Source organism: Melanostigma gelatinosum (genome assembly GCF_949748355.1).
Source record: "Melanostigma gelatinosum genome assembly, chromosome: 4".
Lineage (NCBI taxonomy): Eukaryota > Metazoa > Chordata > Actinopteri > Perciformes > Zoarcidae > Melanostigma > Melanostigma gelatinosum.
Genome location: NC_136637.1, coordinates 7,701,202 through 7,721,841, shown reverse-complemented (window position 1 = coordinate 7,721,841; position 20,640 = coordinate 7,701,202). Strand labels below are relative to the sequence as shown.

The window sequence follows — 20,640 nt, the reverse complement described above, 5'->3', positions numbered from 1 at the left end:
TAAATCTACCTGTCATCTAGTCAACACAACCCTTGATGATAAAGATTGTGTTTCAAAGTTGTAAAGTGCAATTGGAAACAGAATGGAAGTTCATTTTTCACTGTGATTCAACGGTTCCATGTGTTTTAGAGCTGTGGAGATTGAAGATGGTTGTTCTGAAAGAGCCGGAAAAAGTATTGACCAGCTTCAGGGGGAATTCAAGAGATGCGCATTGATTTGCGATAATGTTTATTCTCAAGTGTCTTCAGTCTTAGACTCCACTGATGGCGAAGGGGCAGGCTATTCAGCTGCTTCACTCTCACTGTGTCTCACATGTGTGCATCGCCTCAGACACTTTCCTGACTGATGAGTGTTGACATTTCTTTGAATCCGAGCAGTTCAGTGAGCACAGCAAGAAAACTCTAAAATGGGTCAGTGCCTACATGGCCGCGTCACTCTTTCTGAAATGTGCGTGTTTGGCCTCAGCTCAACTGCAAACACAGGGTCACAAACAACAGCCACAATTATTAACCATTACCTCCCCTACCCCTCCTGCAGTCTGATGTAACCCCCACTCGCCCCCTTTCCTACCTGCAGAAAAATGTTTCAAAGGAAATGTGGCAGTGTGTTGTGCCTTGCGCCCGAGTGGCTCCGGAGAGAGCCTTATTCAGTAAGGTGCTGTGTTGGCCAATCAAATACAGGCAAAAAGAGGTCCTGGTAGCTTATTTTGTGACGTGAACAGTGCATTTCTACTCTGAAAATAAATGGATCTAAAACTTCGGTAATCATATTTCATCTTCTCTGTACCTGAAGAGATGCGTGCCAAATATTGCAGCTCCTTGCATTGCTGTAACGGGGGGCTTTCAACCTGACCAAGATTCATTGTACAATGACACGGTTGAATGCCATATTTGAAGCAACTTTTATGGGCCCCATGGCCGGCAGGGGGCGGAGTCTGTGACTACTCTGGCATTATAGTGGTCAAGAAAAGAAACTGCCGTATAAGTCAAAATCCTCCCTTCCAAAAAGCAGGAAAAATATTTTCCCTAAACAATATTGTAGATGTCATAGCCTCCTTTTGGGTTCCAGCATCAGTCCTGTGGCTACATCAGTCATCCGGTATAGGAGAGTTGCAGTTCCCGTGGTAGATATAGACAAGTCCATCACAGCGATAATACATCTGAAACACGTCTCCGTATCCGTGGTCCCGCCACCAGGTGCACAGCTGCCGGTTCCACCCACAGGCCAACGTATAAAACAGTTCAGGATGCTCCATGCCGATCATGGTGAAGAAGTCCTGGTCCCCCAGATGGCCCCTGAAGCGATACTGGTCTGCTAGTTTGGCTACATTGCTAGGCTCCAACAATTGGTTATAGAGCACCGAGTCCCTCATAGCACCTAGGTCCAATAACATCACGCCGCTGTTGAAGCCCGGGAGGCCGTCAGGAGGAGGATCGCCTACTCTGGTCTGAGGGTTCTCCTTACGATACTGCCAGAAGGTGTGTCTAAGGAAAGACAGAAAGGTTCACGTGAAAATTATGAAAAGTGTTCTGTCGGAGAATAAAGTGCCCACAAAAGAGGCATGGTTTACTGTCAAGGTACATCCATCTTTTGAATAAACACAGTAGCTTGCCAGCTAGTCCTGATCAAACTTATAGCACCACCTTTACTGCAAGGACACATCAATGAATCTTGCTTTCTCTCTTTCTGGTCACTGGCCCTAAGGCTGATCTGAATGCCTACAAAGTTATTTTTATCTCTCAGGCTCACTGACAACAACCAAACCCAAGCAAAACAGTTGCACGACACAGATATTTTATCAAGAGATTTATTCAAGTGGTTTAAGAAAAATGTAGGATGGCTGGAACATGTATAGGTGCAGAAAAGTCAGGAACAATGGACAGCTCTGTCTAAGTAAAACACAACCACTTTCTTGTGTTGTTGATTAAAAAGAGTGTCTTTCTGAACCTGAACTCATCCCTCTGCAAGGTCTGGAACTTGTACATCGATGGTGAAATGTCTCACTCGTATGTCTGTTCGGGCTGTTACACATTTAGAAAAGTGAGGGTCAACTCTGTTTCAGTCCACGTTTGCTGAACAAACAGCACTGGCCAAAAACAGGCTGGTCCAAGAGCGTCAGACCGTGCCTGAGTGCCAGACGCTTGTGCCAACTCAGCACCCTGTTCTGCCAACACACCAACTCTTAAGTAGCTAAATGACACACAGAGCTTCACTCAAACAGCATTTGTATGCACAGTAGTTACTTGTGTACACAAAAGTCAGACCTTTTGTGAGATTTATTATTATTATTATTATCTTATTTTGAAGTTTACAGTGGCGAGAACAGTTTTAAGTTTAGTGTCATAGATGGCATGCAATACAAGTGTAATAAAGGATCACTATTTTTGGCACACTTGAATAACACGAGCCAGCAACAGTCCTTTTGTATTTGTGGGTTGCATGGTAAATTAGATCTCGGTTACAATATATGGGAGTTTTCTAGAGTGGGACCAGTTGTTCAAAGTGTACTTGTCAGAAGTAAAGCTGTGCGTAAGATCCACACTAAATGCTTGCGTACGTAAGTATTCTGATTTATAAAACCTTGCGTACAAGGTATTAACGTATTAATGATGGAGTTAGTTGCCGTAAAAGACATGGCGTTACAGGGCAGTCCATTTAAAAATCACGTTAATAAAATCAGCTGCGGGTTCTGTTGACGCAGATAAACGCACGTGGGAAAAAATTGCGTGGAATAATTATAGTTCATATTGTCGAGGGTACCTCTGTCCTCTTTGTGCAGCTTGATCAAATCTAGTGGGAGCAGCAGATTCTCTGAGTCACCCTTTGATATTATAGCCGACCTATATTCAGCAGCTGTAGCTTGTCCACATAGTTTTATACAATCTGTTGGTTTGGTAGCTAGGGGCTTGTGGCCTCTGTGGAGCATTTATCATCTTTAAGACATACACTGGGTCTACGTGCCCAGAGACACATTCAGGGTGAGTAAGTCAGTAAGGGAACATTTAGACTTTTACATTCTGTTCCACTTTCTTATGTCAGAACAGCAGAATACTGCATTGCCTTTTAAGTGGCATGGTGGACGTAATATAAGACTGACAGCATTGCGGTTATTGAGACATGACAGACAGTAAAGCTAGAGTTAACAGACGTATATGAAACTGTTTTTTGTGGTTAGATATTAAGAGATAATTTACACATAGACACAATATACTTTTGTTAATTATTATACATTTGTACTTATATATCATTTTTTACAAACATTACTGCAGCTAGGCTTTTAATCAACCTGATCATTAACATTGTAATACCTTCACCTGGAGGATCATGCAATCAGTTGTGTGCATGCGTATGTCTGTGAGTAAGTGTGCACCTCTGTGTCTGTCCACGACTAATCTCCCATTCTCCTGTGGAAAACTGCATAATATTTTAAGTGGCCATTTATGGCGGCATGCCCAAGGACCTCTCCCGGATTCGGTGACTCCCACTTTCTCAAAACACCTTTTATTGCCTGTTTTATACTGCCATTGACTGCCCGCTGACTCCTCACTCACTACTCTGATAACACAGCTGAGTGCATTGTCAAACCCCAGCTGCCACTCTGCGCCCGAGAAACAGTGGGGTAAAATAGTTTGCATACTTTTGTTGTTTTGACGATGTGTTTGGCTAACAGCGAACAGAATTTCCATTACACACATTCCTGAGTACCTCGCCGAGCTTCCAGCTGGCCTACAAGTACGTCAGCATTAACGTGCGGCTTGATTGGTCAGTGGGCTGGCTTGACTGTTGTGAAACTAGCCAGCAGAACTTTGTAGTGGTAAGAGTTACAATTTAAAGATATGCCAGACGTTTTTACACAACATTACATTTTTAGCTTTTTGCCATGTTTGGCGGTGACAATTCTCTACTTCCTCTGTCGAGCGGACATTTTCAGCCCTCAAACGCGTTAAAACGTATTCAAGCAATACAACTGGAGAGTGTCATCACTGACGTCCATGAATCGAGAAAGACCTCTGGCTGGAACTGAACCGCACCGATGTACTGTACAGCTGAGTCATTAAATGCTTTTTAATGAAAGAAAGGAGGATGGACTTTGTCTTTAAGTGAACAGCAGCTTTGGTAAGTGAACTGCTTTTGTCGTGTCGTTTTTATGATATGGTTAATATTGTTCCCTCTGATGTGAATATTTGAATGGTGCCCTTGAGTGTGTGGTGGAATGCGTGTTTTAGCGCCACTGTTGAATCGTGTTATTTGGGTTTTATGTTATTCTACCTGCTTTGTTGTCATATAAATGTGTGTGACTGGTTCTTGAGAGTTTGTTCTCGTCATTATGTTATTTATATTGATTGTGACTATATGCATTGCCCGTTAATGACGCAGCATCCCGTCATGCTGGCATCATAATGAGGTAATTAGGAGGTTGGTTCAACTGTAGTAGGACAACACTGAAGGCCCAGGTATAAAATACATGGCCCGCTACTGCAGTATAAGGATCAGCTAAGATTTAATTATTAACTTGCACATTAGTCACATTTTTCAGATGTAGTTTCTCCTTCAGCCTTTGAAAAGTGTTGAGATTTGAAGGGCAAGTACAAAATGCAGCTATGTTCTCTGTCACAATGACCTCAGTTTCTTTGTACCAGTACACTTAAACAAGACTAGAAGGGGGTCTGGTTCTGAGGCACACAAATGACAGAGCAACACTTGGGAATAAGTGGGATGCATCACACAACTGTACACAAAGCAAAAAGAGTGTGACTCGCTTCTGGCTAATGTCTCTCATTGTGTGCATTTGTGGTTTTGGCTATGACACTTATGTGAGTGGGTCTTGTCTCTTGGGCTTTTAAAACATTACAAATGCAGCTGCTGGGAGAATACATTCTTTTTAATAATGAGCTTTTTCTGTGGCGAGATGTGTTCTGAATGCGGCTGGTGGGAGGATGCATTCTCCAGCACAATGCTCTGGCCATTAGCACCTTAACAGTGTGCTAATGGACAGAGCATTAGCACACTGTGCTGAGAGACCTCTCCACTAAACACCGGACAAAACTTCAGGTGAGGGGATTGTACACAACACTTTGCTAATACCAAGTTTGAAAATTAAAATATTACAAAGTCCATTACCCATAATGGTTTACAAGCCAGCTCACTGGGCTCACTTGGGTTTTTTCAAATGTTTCCTCTGGCAGCATCATCTTCTAAAGAAAACACTTAATACGTCGACAGTGTAACCATGCTGGTGTGTTTTGGGGTGCAGTGCATCCAGGGAATTTCCAGCCAAATCTCCCGTTGCTCTGAATAAAAGACAACCCTGATTATAAATTCAAAAATGAACGACTCCCATTAAAGCACAACGTAAATCCCACATTTGGTAAGCTTGTCTCTCAGTCATATATTCGCTCCAGTGAGGCTCTTAAAAGCAGTCTAAATTATATTCTTTGGCTGTTACGCACTTTTGAGCTTCCCATCATGAAATTCTGTTTCACCTATAGGATGACTTAATACAGCCCCCACTTTTTTTCAAATGTAATTTTTTGAAAAAAAATCAAAGCATGTTATACTGTTGATATCTATCAACAACCCAGTCAATACTACGCTATTCATTTTGCATGGAACACTTGGCTTTGTATCCAGAAATTGCACCTGACATTACCGGTCACCGCACTTTGAGAAAAGAATAGATCGCTACTGACTGGGTGGATAACAATATCCATGACAATCTCAGTTACTTTTTAAACGTCCTTTTAAAAAAACAAGAGAGATGAAAAAGCTATTGCTGGTCCTGGAATGTGCTTCTAAACTCTGAACTTGAAAACTCAAATATGCTGGTAGAACGAGTTGTTGTCCATCACACTGCACATGGTCACACACACCAACAGTGGTCTGAAAAGACAGAGAACCAGTTGTGACAGTTTGTGTGAAAGTTTTGTTAGGTCCCTTTATTTTCAAATGGTGAGGCTGTGCATGCTAAGATGCACGATCTCCTGCTATGTTGCTGTGTGTTTTTAAATGAGTGTGTCCGGGGCCACAGGAACAACAGCGGCAGGGGATTCCCAGGGTTAGGAACGCATTGAGCCAGTGCAGTAGCAGGGCAGAGATGCAGATCTGTTGGGAGACGCTGGTGCCAACTTGAGTCTGGCAGGAAAACTACATTTCACTTAAAACTACTTACGCAGAAATCACCAACATTTAAAGTACGCAGACTACGCTTTGTCTTACATGCACACACAAATACTAATTTCCGCTGATGACATATTTCCCAACTTTTTACATCACGACTACTATGTTAAGGAAAACCAGATCAGCAGAGAGAACACTACCTGTCATTTTAACTGGTCAACAGTCAGTCTTGGCTAAAAGTGAAGGGCTGCTACCCTGAATGTTTTCAACACTGCTCCTGATGTGTGTGCTTTTATGCCATTCTTGTGTATTATTTTGCCAATCCAGGTGTCAGAACTCAGAGTTGCACAGACGCGCACAAATATATTCACATCCTCTTACTGATATACTGTTGTGAAATGCTGCCCGGCTTTCATAAAGGAGAGTAAAGGATGGGATTTTGTAGCTTTATTGTAGCCGATAGAAAAATATGCCCGAGTACCGATCTTCAGCATCAGCTTGGGACATCTCTATATATCACATACATAACATTGAGGACAACGTTTTTTTATTACATTATGCATTATGATTAGCAGACTATTATAGCAACACTTCCGCATGTCGTTGTTTTAAGGGCTTCCACTCAGTAACATTTACTGTCACACATTCAGTCTAGGAATTACACAAAAGCTAAAGCACGCTAGGATGACTCCGGTGTGACAGCTAAAGCGTCATAGTATACAGATTTAGGAATGTTGTGTGTAATGAATCAACTTGCTTGAAGACAATCTCATCATTTACATCCCTATTCTTATCGCAGTTTTGATTTTAGAATTTACCATCATTAAAAGTTTAAGGTTGCGTTTCTTTTATCATGAAAATCCTGGCATGACAATCACTCCATGGATACTTCGAAAAGCCACTTTGTTTCTTTCAAATATTGCATTACAACCTTTAGTTGGGAAATGACTGAAATGGCTGGTAACACTGCTGAGGTTCTTGAGAATCTGAGCCTGTATGAGAGACTTCTTTCTCACTTAGAAACTGTGAGAGAAAATAACTGAATGTGCATACGAGGCCAAACCACAATCCATCTGGGGTTAACAACAGTGAGTGAGATTAGTACGGTGGCTCTTATACCATTAGTGGGAAAGAGATAAAAACAATATTGCTAATGGGGCTGCTCTTACATATCTTATGCGTAAATATAGCAGATCAGCATTGCAAAATAAACTCGGCTTTTGATGATCTTTCCAGTTCGATGATCTTTCCAGCTTTTTAAGCAACATTAGGCATTGTAAATTGTTTGATTGCATGTTTACTTTTATTGTGAAGAGCATGAAAACGGAAGTGATTTTACTGTGAAGAGGCAGGAAGTAGCATGATACGTGCTTCTTCACGACAACAATGATGATGAGAAGTAAAAACCTATATGTTGGGCGCTGTTCCCTGTCACAGTTGTTATACTGGAGTTTCAGAAGTAAAAGTGTTCCGTTCAAAACCAGACGTGTCTTGGTCGTCAATTAGAAGCTCCACTTCACAACAGGCATGACAATTTTTGGTACGAGACAGTTTTTGATTGTCCATTCTTTGGACACATTTCAGTCTGTACTCACGAAGCATTGCATCTTGATACTCAGCCCTAGTCACAACTGCACAAGGACATGTGTAGTTGGAATTAATTAAATGAATGTATAACAACCAAATGTTGGACTTCAGGGAAAATTATCTATTTAATTTCTCCCCGTGTAAGACCAGGGTTCCATATGTTAAAAACGTAACTTGTTTCAATAGACCTTTGGTTAAACACATTTTTTAATCACAAAGTATTTTGTGTGACACTGACAAATTTGCATCATTGACATGTGACGTGTTGTGCCACACTGCCTACCTGTAGACTGGCTGCATCTCTCTGGCGATACCGATTACGGCTCCTGGAGGAAACTGGTCAAATTCTTGGAAAAGGTCCCTGATGTTGGTCCGGTATTTCAGGTCCAGGTCTAGCTGCACTATGCGCGTGAGGCCTGAGAGAAGAGCACAACACGTTGAAAAAAAACATGCAGGATCACTCTAAACATGTGTAAACTGATTGCCGTTTGATTGCTTGCTCTATGTGAGTGAATGACAATTCATTTTTAACTAAGTTTTATTAGTGACAAAAACAAGTTCTTCTTTTTTTTTTTTATTATCCCAGGAAATGTGCTTCTGAGTCAACTCTGCACGTAGGTTGCGCTTCATCCAGCGACAGACTAACCACCCCTTCCGGGAATAGACGTGAGAGGCATTAAGAGCAGACTGAACTCGACTGTTGACAAGCTTAACACAACTAAATGGTTGCTCAGAGGTGGTGTTGTTCACTTTTGCTTTCTGTCATGTTACTATTGACCTTAACAAAGGAAATTGCATGAAAATGTCTATAAATTGTGGGGAGAAATGTCTAAAAAGTTGAGCACGACTGTAAAAAATAAACACTTTGCAGCTGTGAGTGAACATACAGTTGATTATTAACGCTGTTGTTTGTGGATGAAATGGCAACAGCAGTATCCAGGATATTCAGGCCCTCATCTGTTCATTGTTTCAGCTTCCTATGTTTTGCTGGTAGGCATGGTGACGAAAGGTTGGGAAATACTCAGGAATGGTGTGCCGGGGCAACAACATGATTATTGAACGATTGAAAACAATTGTCAGCTTTAGACAAACTGACAAGGCTAGTTGATCCGTTTCAGTTCTTCAAAGCCTTGTTGAGATCAAGCAAGTTAGTGTAATTCAAGATGCACAAAATGTGTACAATACGATACAGAGGGAAGATATGTTACATTCTTAGATCCAGTACTTGATGTTCATGGCAGCGTGTGAGCTGAACAGTTGCTCGACTGATCTTGAAGCTTATGTCCCATCTTTATGTTGTACTGTTTATCTACTACGGTTTTACAATGTACACCAGTGTTGCTTAAAAGTCATTATAAATCAGCACAGCAATTATGTCTGGTTTCTATAATTTAGTGTCTGGCAAAAGATATGCTTGTAGAGACTGTTAAAAAGTTTTCAACCTAATACTTACTAGTCAGAAATGTCAGCAAATGAGTGTGAGGGTTGAAGTATAAAATAGTTGAATCACCCCAATTAGCCATCCCAGTCTTCTAATGGGGTAAAAATAAAAAGGTATCCAATGCAGGACAGTACTCACAGGGCCAAACATCACAGACAAACAACCTCATTTTGGAGAAAAGAAAAGAAAAAAAAGAGCAACTTCGGCATTCACAAAGCCAGCTGAACGGCAAAACAATGAAGGGTATGAATGTAACTATGGGGACTGTCACGTTTGCTGCAAAGATATTAGAGTGGCGGATTCTGTTGGAAAAAGAGGTGGAAAAAGAAGACTCAGCAGTGCGGCGGCGACCTGTTTTCTGTGCTCTCCAAACAAGGAAGTTGCCATCACAATGCCTTCATGTGCTGTGGCAACAGAGAGGGGCTTTGACGGGTAATCTCCGAGTGGTCACCGCTGTTTGTTTGTACTAACGGGGCTTAACTAGTGGCAAAATAACAGGAAGAGGGCCTTGAGTTGTTCCAACACTGTGGTGTGGTGGGTTTCATGTTACATCAGTGACTCAACACACAGTCCTGTGAAGGTGAAAGTATGGCAGTGCTTGATCACCGCATATTATGATTTCAGTAGAAATGAGATTTAGTGTATTACAAGACTCCGGTGTTTGCTGTACTTCCTCACATCATACATTTTGTATTTTCACCACTGCCATAAAGCCATCACTCTCTTCCATAGATGCCCAATTTATTTGTTTTGGGCTAAAATGGCCCGTAAGACTACTAAAGTGCTGTTGCACTGATGCGCACTGTGAAAACAAATCCAGTGTTTAAAAGCAGCATATGTTCATTGCAGAACCATTTCTTGCTAAGCAGAAGCATAAAGGGAAAATTATAATCTGTGCGAGACAGATTCCGCAGTTGCTGTCAATTAGTGTATAAGTATTTCAGGCTCGACAGCTTTCCTCATTTATAGAAAGCTGGGTATGAGACGAGAGAGAGTGACAAAGAAAAGAAGACAGAAGGTGCATTTCTCTTATTTGCATCTTTTTCTTGTCCCACTTGTATCTCTTCCTTCAATTCCTCTCTGCAGCAAGTAAGAAAGAGAGGAAGCAACAGGTAGCGACACAGATGAGCGTATTCTGTCGTGCTGCCGGTCACTGTTTGATTGGTGCACAATTGCTCTGTACTATATTGTTCACCTAAAGTTTTAAAGCCTAACATTAGGCTGTTGAGTTTACAAGATGATCAACACACACGTATAACGACCTCAATGAAGCCAGTCTTCCCATAAATCAAAAAGGAATTATATTTGTAACTGTATTTCAATTCCTCACGCAACAATATTTTAGAGGTGACAGCTTTGGAATTAACATTTTATATATATATATTTTATTATATCTAGAAATGTGAGAAGTCATAGTCCTTTTGACTTGTTGACTATTTGGAGGTAAAAATAAATGTTTTCATTTTTGGCAATTTTTTGGCAATTTTCACCAAAAAATTGTGTTTTATTCAGTGGAGTCGGTTGTTTAAACTGACTTTCACTCTTTGTTCTTCCCAGCAGCATTTAGAAAACCCAGATATCCTTAACGATGATAGAACTCTGCAGATTTCTAGATCTTGTGAGGATGAACACAGACGAACCAAAAGGATAAGTAGAAATGGCGAGGGTTAAAATAAATCTTGGCGGTTGCGTCGGAGCTATAAGGTTATTGCAGGAATAATGTTGTTAGTGTGGCTTCGAGCTTGCCTGAGGCTCTGGTCAGATCAGAGTTAACCTTCAACTCGGCCACAGCACCAAAACAACAGAGACACCGTTATCTAACGTCACATTCTGTTCAGGAAAAAAGTAGGTCAACCTCATTAAGCCCTTACGTTAATCTGATGTGAGCAATTACTATTTGTAAGGGTCATTGTTGTCTGCTTTCACCCTGCCTTTTTCAAAAGGAAGGACATCACCTGAAATTGATTTTCACCTGAAATTGAATATGCAAACGTTGACGGGTTTCCTGCTGCAACAAAAAACGGTCTACTGCTGTTTGCAGTAAACAGCAGAGTCCTCCAGTCACAAGCACTTGTTAGAAAATGCTTCTAGGAATATGAAGAGAACACAAAAAGACAAATATGCTACAGATCATGATCAACATTAACCAAAAAATAAAAAATCCCCTTTGTCACTTTTAGGTAGAATTTTTAATTATTCGTATTTTCTATCTAATTTCCAACTTTTTTTGTCCCAGAATGATGAATATAATAACATATATATACATATATATATATTTTAAATGACAGGAGTAGACAATACTAGCTTTGCTGGACTGCAATCCAAATTTAAACATTTCCCAATATGATGCCTTTGCTTTAGCCAAACAATGAAAATATGCCGTCTAGTCTTGTTGACCATTAAGTAAAACCATGCCTTTTTAATATATTGCTGTCTGTGTGTTCAGAATTCTCAAACCAGTAAACAGGTCTGCTGCAGAATATACAATTTCAGCCCCGGAGCAATCTACTCCAACAACCAACTCATGTTCAAACCCTTGCTGTCATTTTCTATCAATACATGCGTGTTGAAGCGTTATTATCTCTGTGTTATCAGCTCTGGAGAAACAGGATGGGAAGTCTGATTATAGCAGGTATGTCTTCTAAAGTCAGACTTCAGTGTTTGCAAAAAGGAAGTAGAATGTGTTTTGGAACTGATAGAAATTACTGAAAGATTTTTTATCACAAAAGCAAGTCCGTTTTCGGTACTTCATCTTGGAATTTCACGAGGCCCTGATGGGAGGTGAAACAGACGGCTGCCAAGGGGCAAATAAAGAGAGAACCTTGAAACTACTGCAAACATGTTTGACATCCATCTGCTGTGTAATTTTAGGCTTGCGTGACAACAAATAGTTGAGCTACTACCTCGCTCCTCAGGTACCATCTTTCTTACTTTCGCAAAGCGTTTCACACATCAGCAGCACCACTCCACCTGAGGTGGAAAATAGAAGTCAAGGTTTTAGGGGAGACTCAAGTCACGGCATGTCGAGAGCTCTACAGGGGAAACAAAACACGGAACACCTCTCCACCAACAAAAACAGTGTTTCTTAGGAACCTTATCACAAATGACAACATGTTTCCATTCTGCAATTATATGTCTTATCCTCTAAGGACAGATGGTGTGGAAATAGAGTCCTCCTTTTTAAAGCCATTTGCCTACTGACTCAACACTGTCATATACACAGATGTATTCCTTTAGCAAAATATATTGTGCTATATTATTGACAGCTGTTTTAAAATATCTAATAGCTTTTTAGTTTATCATATAAAAATATTGTTGAGTACCAAATAGACTCCATAGCTCTAATAAAAACTACATACAGACCGCAAAAATATCTTACCTCCCATTGATATTGAACAAACCCTTTACTCTTCAGGCTGTATAACTGGTCAAAGTGCTGACAATTTCCTCAACCTCTTCCCTCTCTTTTAACGACCAGATTAAACTCAGAACGTCGCCCACATCACAAGTTAGAGGATGTTAAATTGCAAGCCCTCCCACGTGCAGCTGATATTTATATTTATGGATATCACATTTGTCTTCAATCATAAATGATGTTCCGTGTCTCCTGTGATGCTCGCTGAATGAAGAGTTTCAGGAAAATTGTACCCCCACTCCCTCTGTTAAGACAACCACATTATGCCCTTTAGAGATAAAAGGATTCTTTAAATAGAAATGTGTGGCCATTTGGACACAAAGCAGACGGCTCATGTGGTTGATCGATAAGCATTTCAGGGACACAAAGTGAGACACTGTTACGGCCACAGCCGGCACCCTCCCATGTGTCTAACCCTTTTAGTGTTTGATTCTTTTCTTCTTTTGTTTTACGTAAGCCAAGTCAGATGTGCGGTACCCTGTACGAAATTGGTTCTGGCGATGCACTGCCCAGCCTACTTCCTGCTTGGATATCTGAAGAGCCTGATTTGAGCGGCAACCAGTCCAGCTATTAGGGGTGGGGGAAAAAATCGATACAGCATAGTATCGCGATATTTTTGCGTGGCGATATTGTATCGATACATGGACGCCAAGTCTCGATCTTTTATTATATAAACTATTAAAAACAAAACTTTTTTTTTTTTTTAGAAAAATCAAATAAATTACTTTTTCAGTCCACTAGATGGTGCTGAGTTATTTTCTGGTGAGGTCAGCAAAGGTCCTGGGTCAGCGTGATTGGTAGGAAGTTGGTCAAAACAAAGATAGAGACATCTGGCCTCACAACGGGGTTAAATCTGCCAACAGTAGCCATGTCAGGCGCATGGGGAGAGTGCAGCGCACAACTGTCTCTCTGCCCTCGACGTCCACGCATCACAAGTTATACTGAGTTATATCACTCTTATATAAGTTATAGTTGATATACTGAGTCCACACATTTGCATTTAGTTAAGTTGGACTGTGTAGTAATACAAACAGTTCAGTTTGTCAGGTTCATGCAACATTTGTGACATTGTTGGTCAGTCTGTCTGCTTGACAATCATATTCTGCTGCAATAAAAATGATTGAAGTGAGAACAGACTGAAAACGTTATCTTATTAGATAAAACATGTTGACACAGTTTTCCTTTGGGGACATCATTTGAAGTTGAAAAAAGTAATAAATTGCTAAATATGTTATTGCAGTATCGTGATAATATCGTATCGTGACCTAAGTATCGTGACAATATCATATCGCGGGACCTCTGGTGATTCCCACCCCTACCAGCTATATGTACCGTATTTGGCCTGTTTGTTAGTCGGGGGCAGCTGGGACATCACGTCGTGGTGTTCAGACTAATAGATGTTGATTGTCGTTTGTGAATTAATATCGAGGTACTTATTAACTACCTGAAGACTGGGCCAGGTATAGTTTTGTATGTTGTTTCTGATAGCACACACACGAATCATTTTATTGTCTCGAAACACTAGGAGCAGGGGTGACGGTTTTTGTTTTTTATCGAGTAAGCTCAAATAGTGACGTTTTAGTTCCTTTTTGGTAAAGTAGCAAAGTAGTAGTTAGTTACTGTATATTTATTTATTTGATTTGAACAGCACCCACATGCCCTTATTCCTTTTTAGTCCGCCTCTTTGTTTGTGATAATCTAAGTTGCTTCCTTGTAAATAAAATAACTTTAATATACCAATTCCACCAGTTTTTTACATTGCTGAACCTCGTGAGCTGGGTCGTTCCAGGCATAAGACATACACCTTCAGCTTTGTACAAGGGACTACTCGGGAAAAAAAACGTTTGTCGCATAAAAACACCTGATGCCACACTGGCAATATGTTTTAAATTCAGTCAAAACAACTTTGTGCTTCACCACAAATGACTTTTCACAGCTGACGGCTGAGTGAAAACTACACTCTTTTATTTATCATCCTGTTTTGCTTTAAGAAATCATATTTTTCCTCTTAAGTGATAGCCTGCTTTTCTAAGTAATGTAAATTGCATACTTTGATGCGCTAAAACCTGAATCTGACCACAGGGGTCATCAAGCCATCAAATCTGGACATGCAGCATCTTTCTTTGGTGGAAAGCTAATAAATGAAAAAATTGAACTTCCAGCTCAGGCCGATTTCTAATACTGCCCCGTTTATGAAAACACTTTCATGCGAGTAACTGCTGAAAAACTCTTCGAGTGGAAAACACACCACTATACCCTCTGACCGTGAAATGTGAAGCCCTATTAAAATGTTTTAATTATTATGCCTGAATCATAACTTTAAATAAAGGAAACTAAAATGTGATGGTGTTCTGCTATCTGCAGGACAGAGACTTCAGGTTTGATTCATTTCTATATGGATGCCCCATCCTGCACATCCACTGACGTAAACTACAACGGAGGAGAGATCGCCGCCATCGGTCAGCACGAACACAGGGGGCACTAATGTGGGCAGCAGCGACAGAACACATCCTTCCTTCCTCGCTCCCCGGGGCCTCTGCAGCATGCCACGTGTCTGTTAGATACCTGCCCACGCTGCCTTTTCCAGCTGTGCACCAGCAGTACCAGAATAGAAACGGGAGTATCTGAGTGAATTTAAAATATGGTCTACCAGAGGAGAAGAACAATCATTTTGAAGCTATATTAAGCAACATACAGTATTTATGCAAAGAAATGTGCTTGTCTTGGATAGGTCTTTTTTCAACTGTTTTTACTGGGTTTTTTTATAGTCTTTCTTTCTTGTTTGTGTATTTTGCACGATTGAAAAACTCAAAAATAAAGTATAAAAAAATAAAGAAAAAAATATTACCAACAAGCATGTCACCAAAACCTATTAGGTCATCTTTGGACTGACTTAATAAGACACGCATAGATCAGCCATCGTTTCAAATCTAAAGCTAAATCTGTGGTTATTTAACTGACAAAAGAAATGGGACAAAATATGATTTTTCTTACTGTCGGGCATGATGTGATGCATGGCAACAGACAGGAAGAAGATGGCGTCGCTGTAGTAAGCACCAGAGCCAGCGCTGAAGTGCTTCTGCATGGCCTCCACAATAGGGAATAGCTTCTGTGTGAGAGCCACCACGTCATGAAAGAACACCTGCAGATCAACACAGTGGGATCACGTTAGTACAACAAAGTCCCATATGCAGTAGTGCTGGAAATATATGGAACTACTAAAGCCATTTATGAGAGGGGAGATATGTGGGTACATATCTCCCCATAGGAAGATCTTCTGATGTTCACTATGTTCACGAGTTGTGATAAACGCCAACATTGGAGCCCATGGGAATGTTCTTTTAAATAGGCTTTCCAGCAGACAATGAGTTCAACCCATGTACTCCTTTGTGCGTGTCCTTTAAATTCAGAACAAATCAAAAGGTATATTTAAAAAACGTGATATTTTTATAACGCACTGCCTTGTGTCAATTCAAAAAGTTTTGATTGAAAAAAACAACAACGAAAGGCCGTCTTCTTGTTTTTCCTGCCTCTCAGGCCTGAGCATGAAGCTGTGAAGCAGCAGTCTCTGCTCATGTACATGCACAGTAGATATCTCAACAGATTACTGACAAGAGGATTTTTAAATATATAGTAAACACTGATTGTCATTAAAGCTTTCCTGCAGGAGGAAAAATAAATGTGTTCGTTTGGGACGAACAGTATTTCCAAAAAGAGAATCTGTCCTTTAATTGGTCAAGCCTGACATCAGTAAGTGTGTATATGTTAGAGGCCTCCGATGAAACATGGACAATATCATTTAATGATCCCTGACAGATTAAGGTAAACCCCCGGTCGTTTGTGGAAATAAGGGCCGTCCTAGACCGCTGTTAGTAATGTGATGTAATTGCACATAAATCACTGCCGTGGGAAGAATACGTGATATTAGTCCTGATAAATAATTCTCACTCACGGGGACTGCAAAGGACACATTTTCATTTTATGTAATGAACTATATGAGTTGCATCAAAGCACTAATATCAGAATCCATGTTTGCCATTTCATATGAAAGTACGCATTTGGAAACATCACAAAAATGAACACTACACTTCCACTTTTTGGTGCTCTGGTTTCCCCATTTCTACCAGGTTGAACCGGTATACCGCCCAGCCCTACTGCTAATTCACTTGCGATTTTTATCCTGCTAACAGGATATTAAACTGGTATTCATATCACAACACTATGTCCTCCGTGCGAATGACTGAACAGGAACGAGGCACAGGACTCAAGTATGTGGTGTGACTGATGGTCAGCGGTAATGAGCACACAGCCTCTGGGCAGCGTGACTCTGTGGGCTGTTTGTTGCGAATGTCAGGGTCATTGAATTTACCCCTGTTGAGAAGTGATGGAGGCTAAAATTCTTGCATAACCGCTGTCTTACCCTCACGCTCCTTTTAGATGAATAATTGAAAGAAATGAAGCTCAAGTTAAGCAGACAAGGATGTCTACACACACACCGCCTCCATCAGGGAGCCCCGACCCATCTGTAACTTTGGCAGGACTTCAGTGCGTGCCTGTCTGTGTGCACTTCAATAGAGACAGACGAGACAGTGGCTGTGCTTGTGTCAGTGTCAGTGGTGGCAGACATCATTTCATGATTCATTATCTTAAACCATGACGTTTAAAAGCACTGGTCTGGAATGACACCATGACACGTATTAAACCACTGGGGTTACATCCTGCTGGTACAATTTATGCAGCATGTCACTTTGATTTACGAAAGCACAAAATTGTGTGAGGGAGTTAAAGACTTGTTTCCCAAGGTCAACATGTACTAACTAGAGCCTGACTGACACATTACCATTGATATTATGGGGCATGTAGTGCCTTTTCTTTGAGAGTGGACAGCACGGGGATGACAGGAAACAAGGTCTGGAGGTTGGAAACGACATGTGACAAAAGTCTCTTGCCAGAGTCAAACCAGGGAAGTCGTTCGTGGTCAACACCTGCTCACAATTATTTAATAACCAAATTCAAGAGACCTCTATCAAAATAATGGCCCAACATTATAGCCCCACTGATCGACAGTTTGGAGAAGAATTGTGACCAAGCTACATACTGAGCGTGACATTTTCCAATTGAGGTACCGGTATTAGGCAGAGGTTAGTCAGTAAGCCGTTTGGGCTGCATTTGTGAGAAAGAGACCTTGGCTGGTCCTCCAACACCCTGGTGTAACCAGTGTTAACGGATTGATTTCATGTTGGTGTAGCAGGTCTCACAGCCCGTCGCCATCATAGTTTGTCAGATCTTTTCCAGTACTTTACATCCCACTCTGCAGATGTGCTCCTAGAATACTTTGAGCTTGGAGTACAGAGAGGGAAATTAACAGGAAGCAATCTGACCTACAGGCTCAAAACTGCCAAGACGCCAGGCTGAGCAAACCCTCCAACCAACCCGAGCAGGCTCGGGATCAGCTTGAGCTAATACAGAGCTGTAACAACACCAGATGTTGGAGAAGGTGATGAGGCGTTCCTGAGAGAAAAGGCCTAGCTGGTGAGGAGGATTTTGAAAAGTAATTTGTAAACAAGTTTATGATCTTGCGCTCTGTGATGAATACCAAAGAGGAGAAACAACTGACATCGCATGAAACACAAAGAGCAACAGAGAGGGGACATGATCCTCTGTTTTGGAAGAGAGAACACAGAAGCTGAGGGACATCTCCATTTGTGAGGGATTCGCTTGGAAAGCCAACACTGCCCCCATGTGTTTCAACTTTAGATAGCACGTCCAGTAGTTTGCTCCTAGATCTTAGGTCACTATGCAAGTCCTCTAACTTCACTGAAACTACAAACTGTAAAGCATCCATCCAGCTATCCGCCAGGTGTGAAAAGAGTCAGTAGGCCTATTAAACTTCTCTCTCAAGCTCTCTTTTTTTTGATTCTTTACAAAGAAAATTCCACAATACAACCCTATGAATTCTTTCCAGAAGAGACTGTCCTAAAGTGTGTGCCGTTATCCACATTACTATTGGGTCTCATCCTTGTCTGTGACGTCAGACTTTTCACTTCGACTTTGAGTGTGGGTGTAACCCGACTCTCTGTCAAAATGGTGTGTTTAGGCAAAAGAAAGGACTCCCTTGTCAGACGTTAACTTGAGAAGGCTCTTTTGCATCTGACTTGGAAGTGTTGAATGTTGAACGAATAAAACCAAACACATTTGCATTCTGTAAGAAACTCATCACAGCTGTGCAGTTAAAATACAAGTTGTGTCTCTCCGGCAGTGTTTTACCTCAAGTCATTTCAATTCACATCAAAGGCATCTTTACTGGAAATAAAACTCATCATTAAGTCAAACATGTCAGGGGTTTCTTCTTCTTGTATTGAAATCAACATACAACAGAGCCATGGTACAGTGCAAACACATTTACCTCATACTTAAACGTTGCATCAAGGAGAAACTCCAGCAGCATCCTCTCTCCCAGTTCTTTGCTGGCCTGGTCGCTCACAAAATGAAGGACCAACACCTCTCCTTCAACGAAGTCTCCATACTTAACCATAGACAACATGGCCACCCTGAACTTGTCCTGCAGGCTCCGGCTCTTGTCCACCTTGGTGAACATCATGAGTGCGTGGAAGCGTTGGTCACCCCTGTCACCACTGTCCCTTTTCCTGGACCTCAATCCCTCACTCTCTCCTCCTACATCTCCATATTCCTCTCTTTGCTCCTCCAATCCAGCTGGGTGGGAAAGCCTGGTGTCCACGGTTAGGTCAGCATCATTCCTGTTGGCGTTGTGGGTGACCTGGGTGTGCTTGATCCTCTTAGTGGTGCTGGAAAAGTTCTGCCTCTCTGAGCCAAAGTAGTAAAAAGCTACAACAGCAAGTGCCGCAGCTAGGAGAAGCACAAACTGATAGGACCTGAAAGTACTGATCCTACCCATGATTCGGACTACCAGTCTTAGGATGCCCATATCTCCTTGTTGATGTCATGACAGTGGGGGTGTACAAGGGAATACGTTCACCATTTTGTGTCTTTCCAGTTCATAGCTTTTTTTTGGTGAGTTACCAACATTTTCCTGTAAGAGAAAAAAATACAAATTTTAGTCTTGATCCACAGAGATGTACAGTAATACATGTTTGGACTGAGTGCACTGACTTCTGGCACTTTACCTCCACGTTTAGCTGGTAAAGCTATAATTCCCCATTTTTCACCATAAGATATAACTTATACCGAAAAAGGACACCCACTTGCCTGTCTCACGTGCTTAATATCTGCAGCTCCATCTTGCCAGCTTGTTCGCCGTGTTAGGCTTACGTGCATGTATTGATGCAACAACTTCGTAAACGTTCACGGAATGTCATATAATAAAAAATACCTGCAGCATGTCAACTGGTAGCGAGGATGCTAAGTTAGCAAGCGACGACTTTGCGCCTTACGTTATATATTATATGGGTAGCGTTAGTTGAGCTGCCGTCCGACGCTGTTTGTTTAATCCGAGCACAAAGTCACCCACTGTTTGATTGTTTAAATGTATCGTTGCATACAGTTGCCGTTATTTAAGTGCGGCGTTTGCATTGCTTTGTGATTTCGATAAGCAATAAGTGTCGTTGAAGCGATCACAAGCTAAAGCTAGCAGCCTAGCAACAAAATGCTGTGACACAACTTTAGCCACACCCACTTTGTCTTCAGCCGTATTCAGAGCCATGGGGCCTTTAAGTGTCGTTGGAAAAATGATACGTACGTCTTCATTTATTGATGTCTTAAACATTTCTTGAGCCATTATTCTTTTGTGATAGTACATTTAGGATTCTACAGTTTACATCAGATACTAATGATTTCGATATTTTCGAACAATTATTTTAAGTATATCAACAACTCAACTAAAGTGCTAGTGGAGTTGCAGAGATGTTTCAAATAGTTGGTTAGGTAGTTTCTACACCAGCACTTTTAGTACTTTTTATTACACTACATTTATTTGACAGCTATAGCTCCTAGTTACTTTCTAGATTATATTGAAACCGCTCAGGCAGATATGTAAGTTGATGTTGACTTATTGTAGACACATTGATAACGGTGTATATGTCTGACAATTAGTAACAAGAAA

At 41.1% G+C, this 20,640-nt stretch overlaps 1 protein-coding gene across 1 annotated transcript; it reads right to left on the bottom strand.

The window, feature by feature from the left end:
* Positions 1–662: 662 nt before the first annotated feature.
* On the bottom strand, positions 663–19,597 carry xxylt1 (xyloside xylosyltransferase 1). Its single transcript, XM_079266873.1, has 4 exons — positions 18,967–19,597; positions 15,555–15,702; positions 7,988–8,120; positions 663–1,484 (listed from the first exon to the last, which is right to left on the bottom strand). The coding sequence occupies exons 1-4, from the start codon at positions 19,504–19,506 to the stop codon at positions 1,088–1,090; spliced, it is 1,218 nt and encodes a 405-aa protein (XP_079122999.1). The 5' UTR covers positions 19,507–19,597; the 3' UTR covers positions 663–1,087.
* Positions 19,598–20,640: the final 1,043 nt, after the last annotated feature.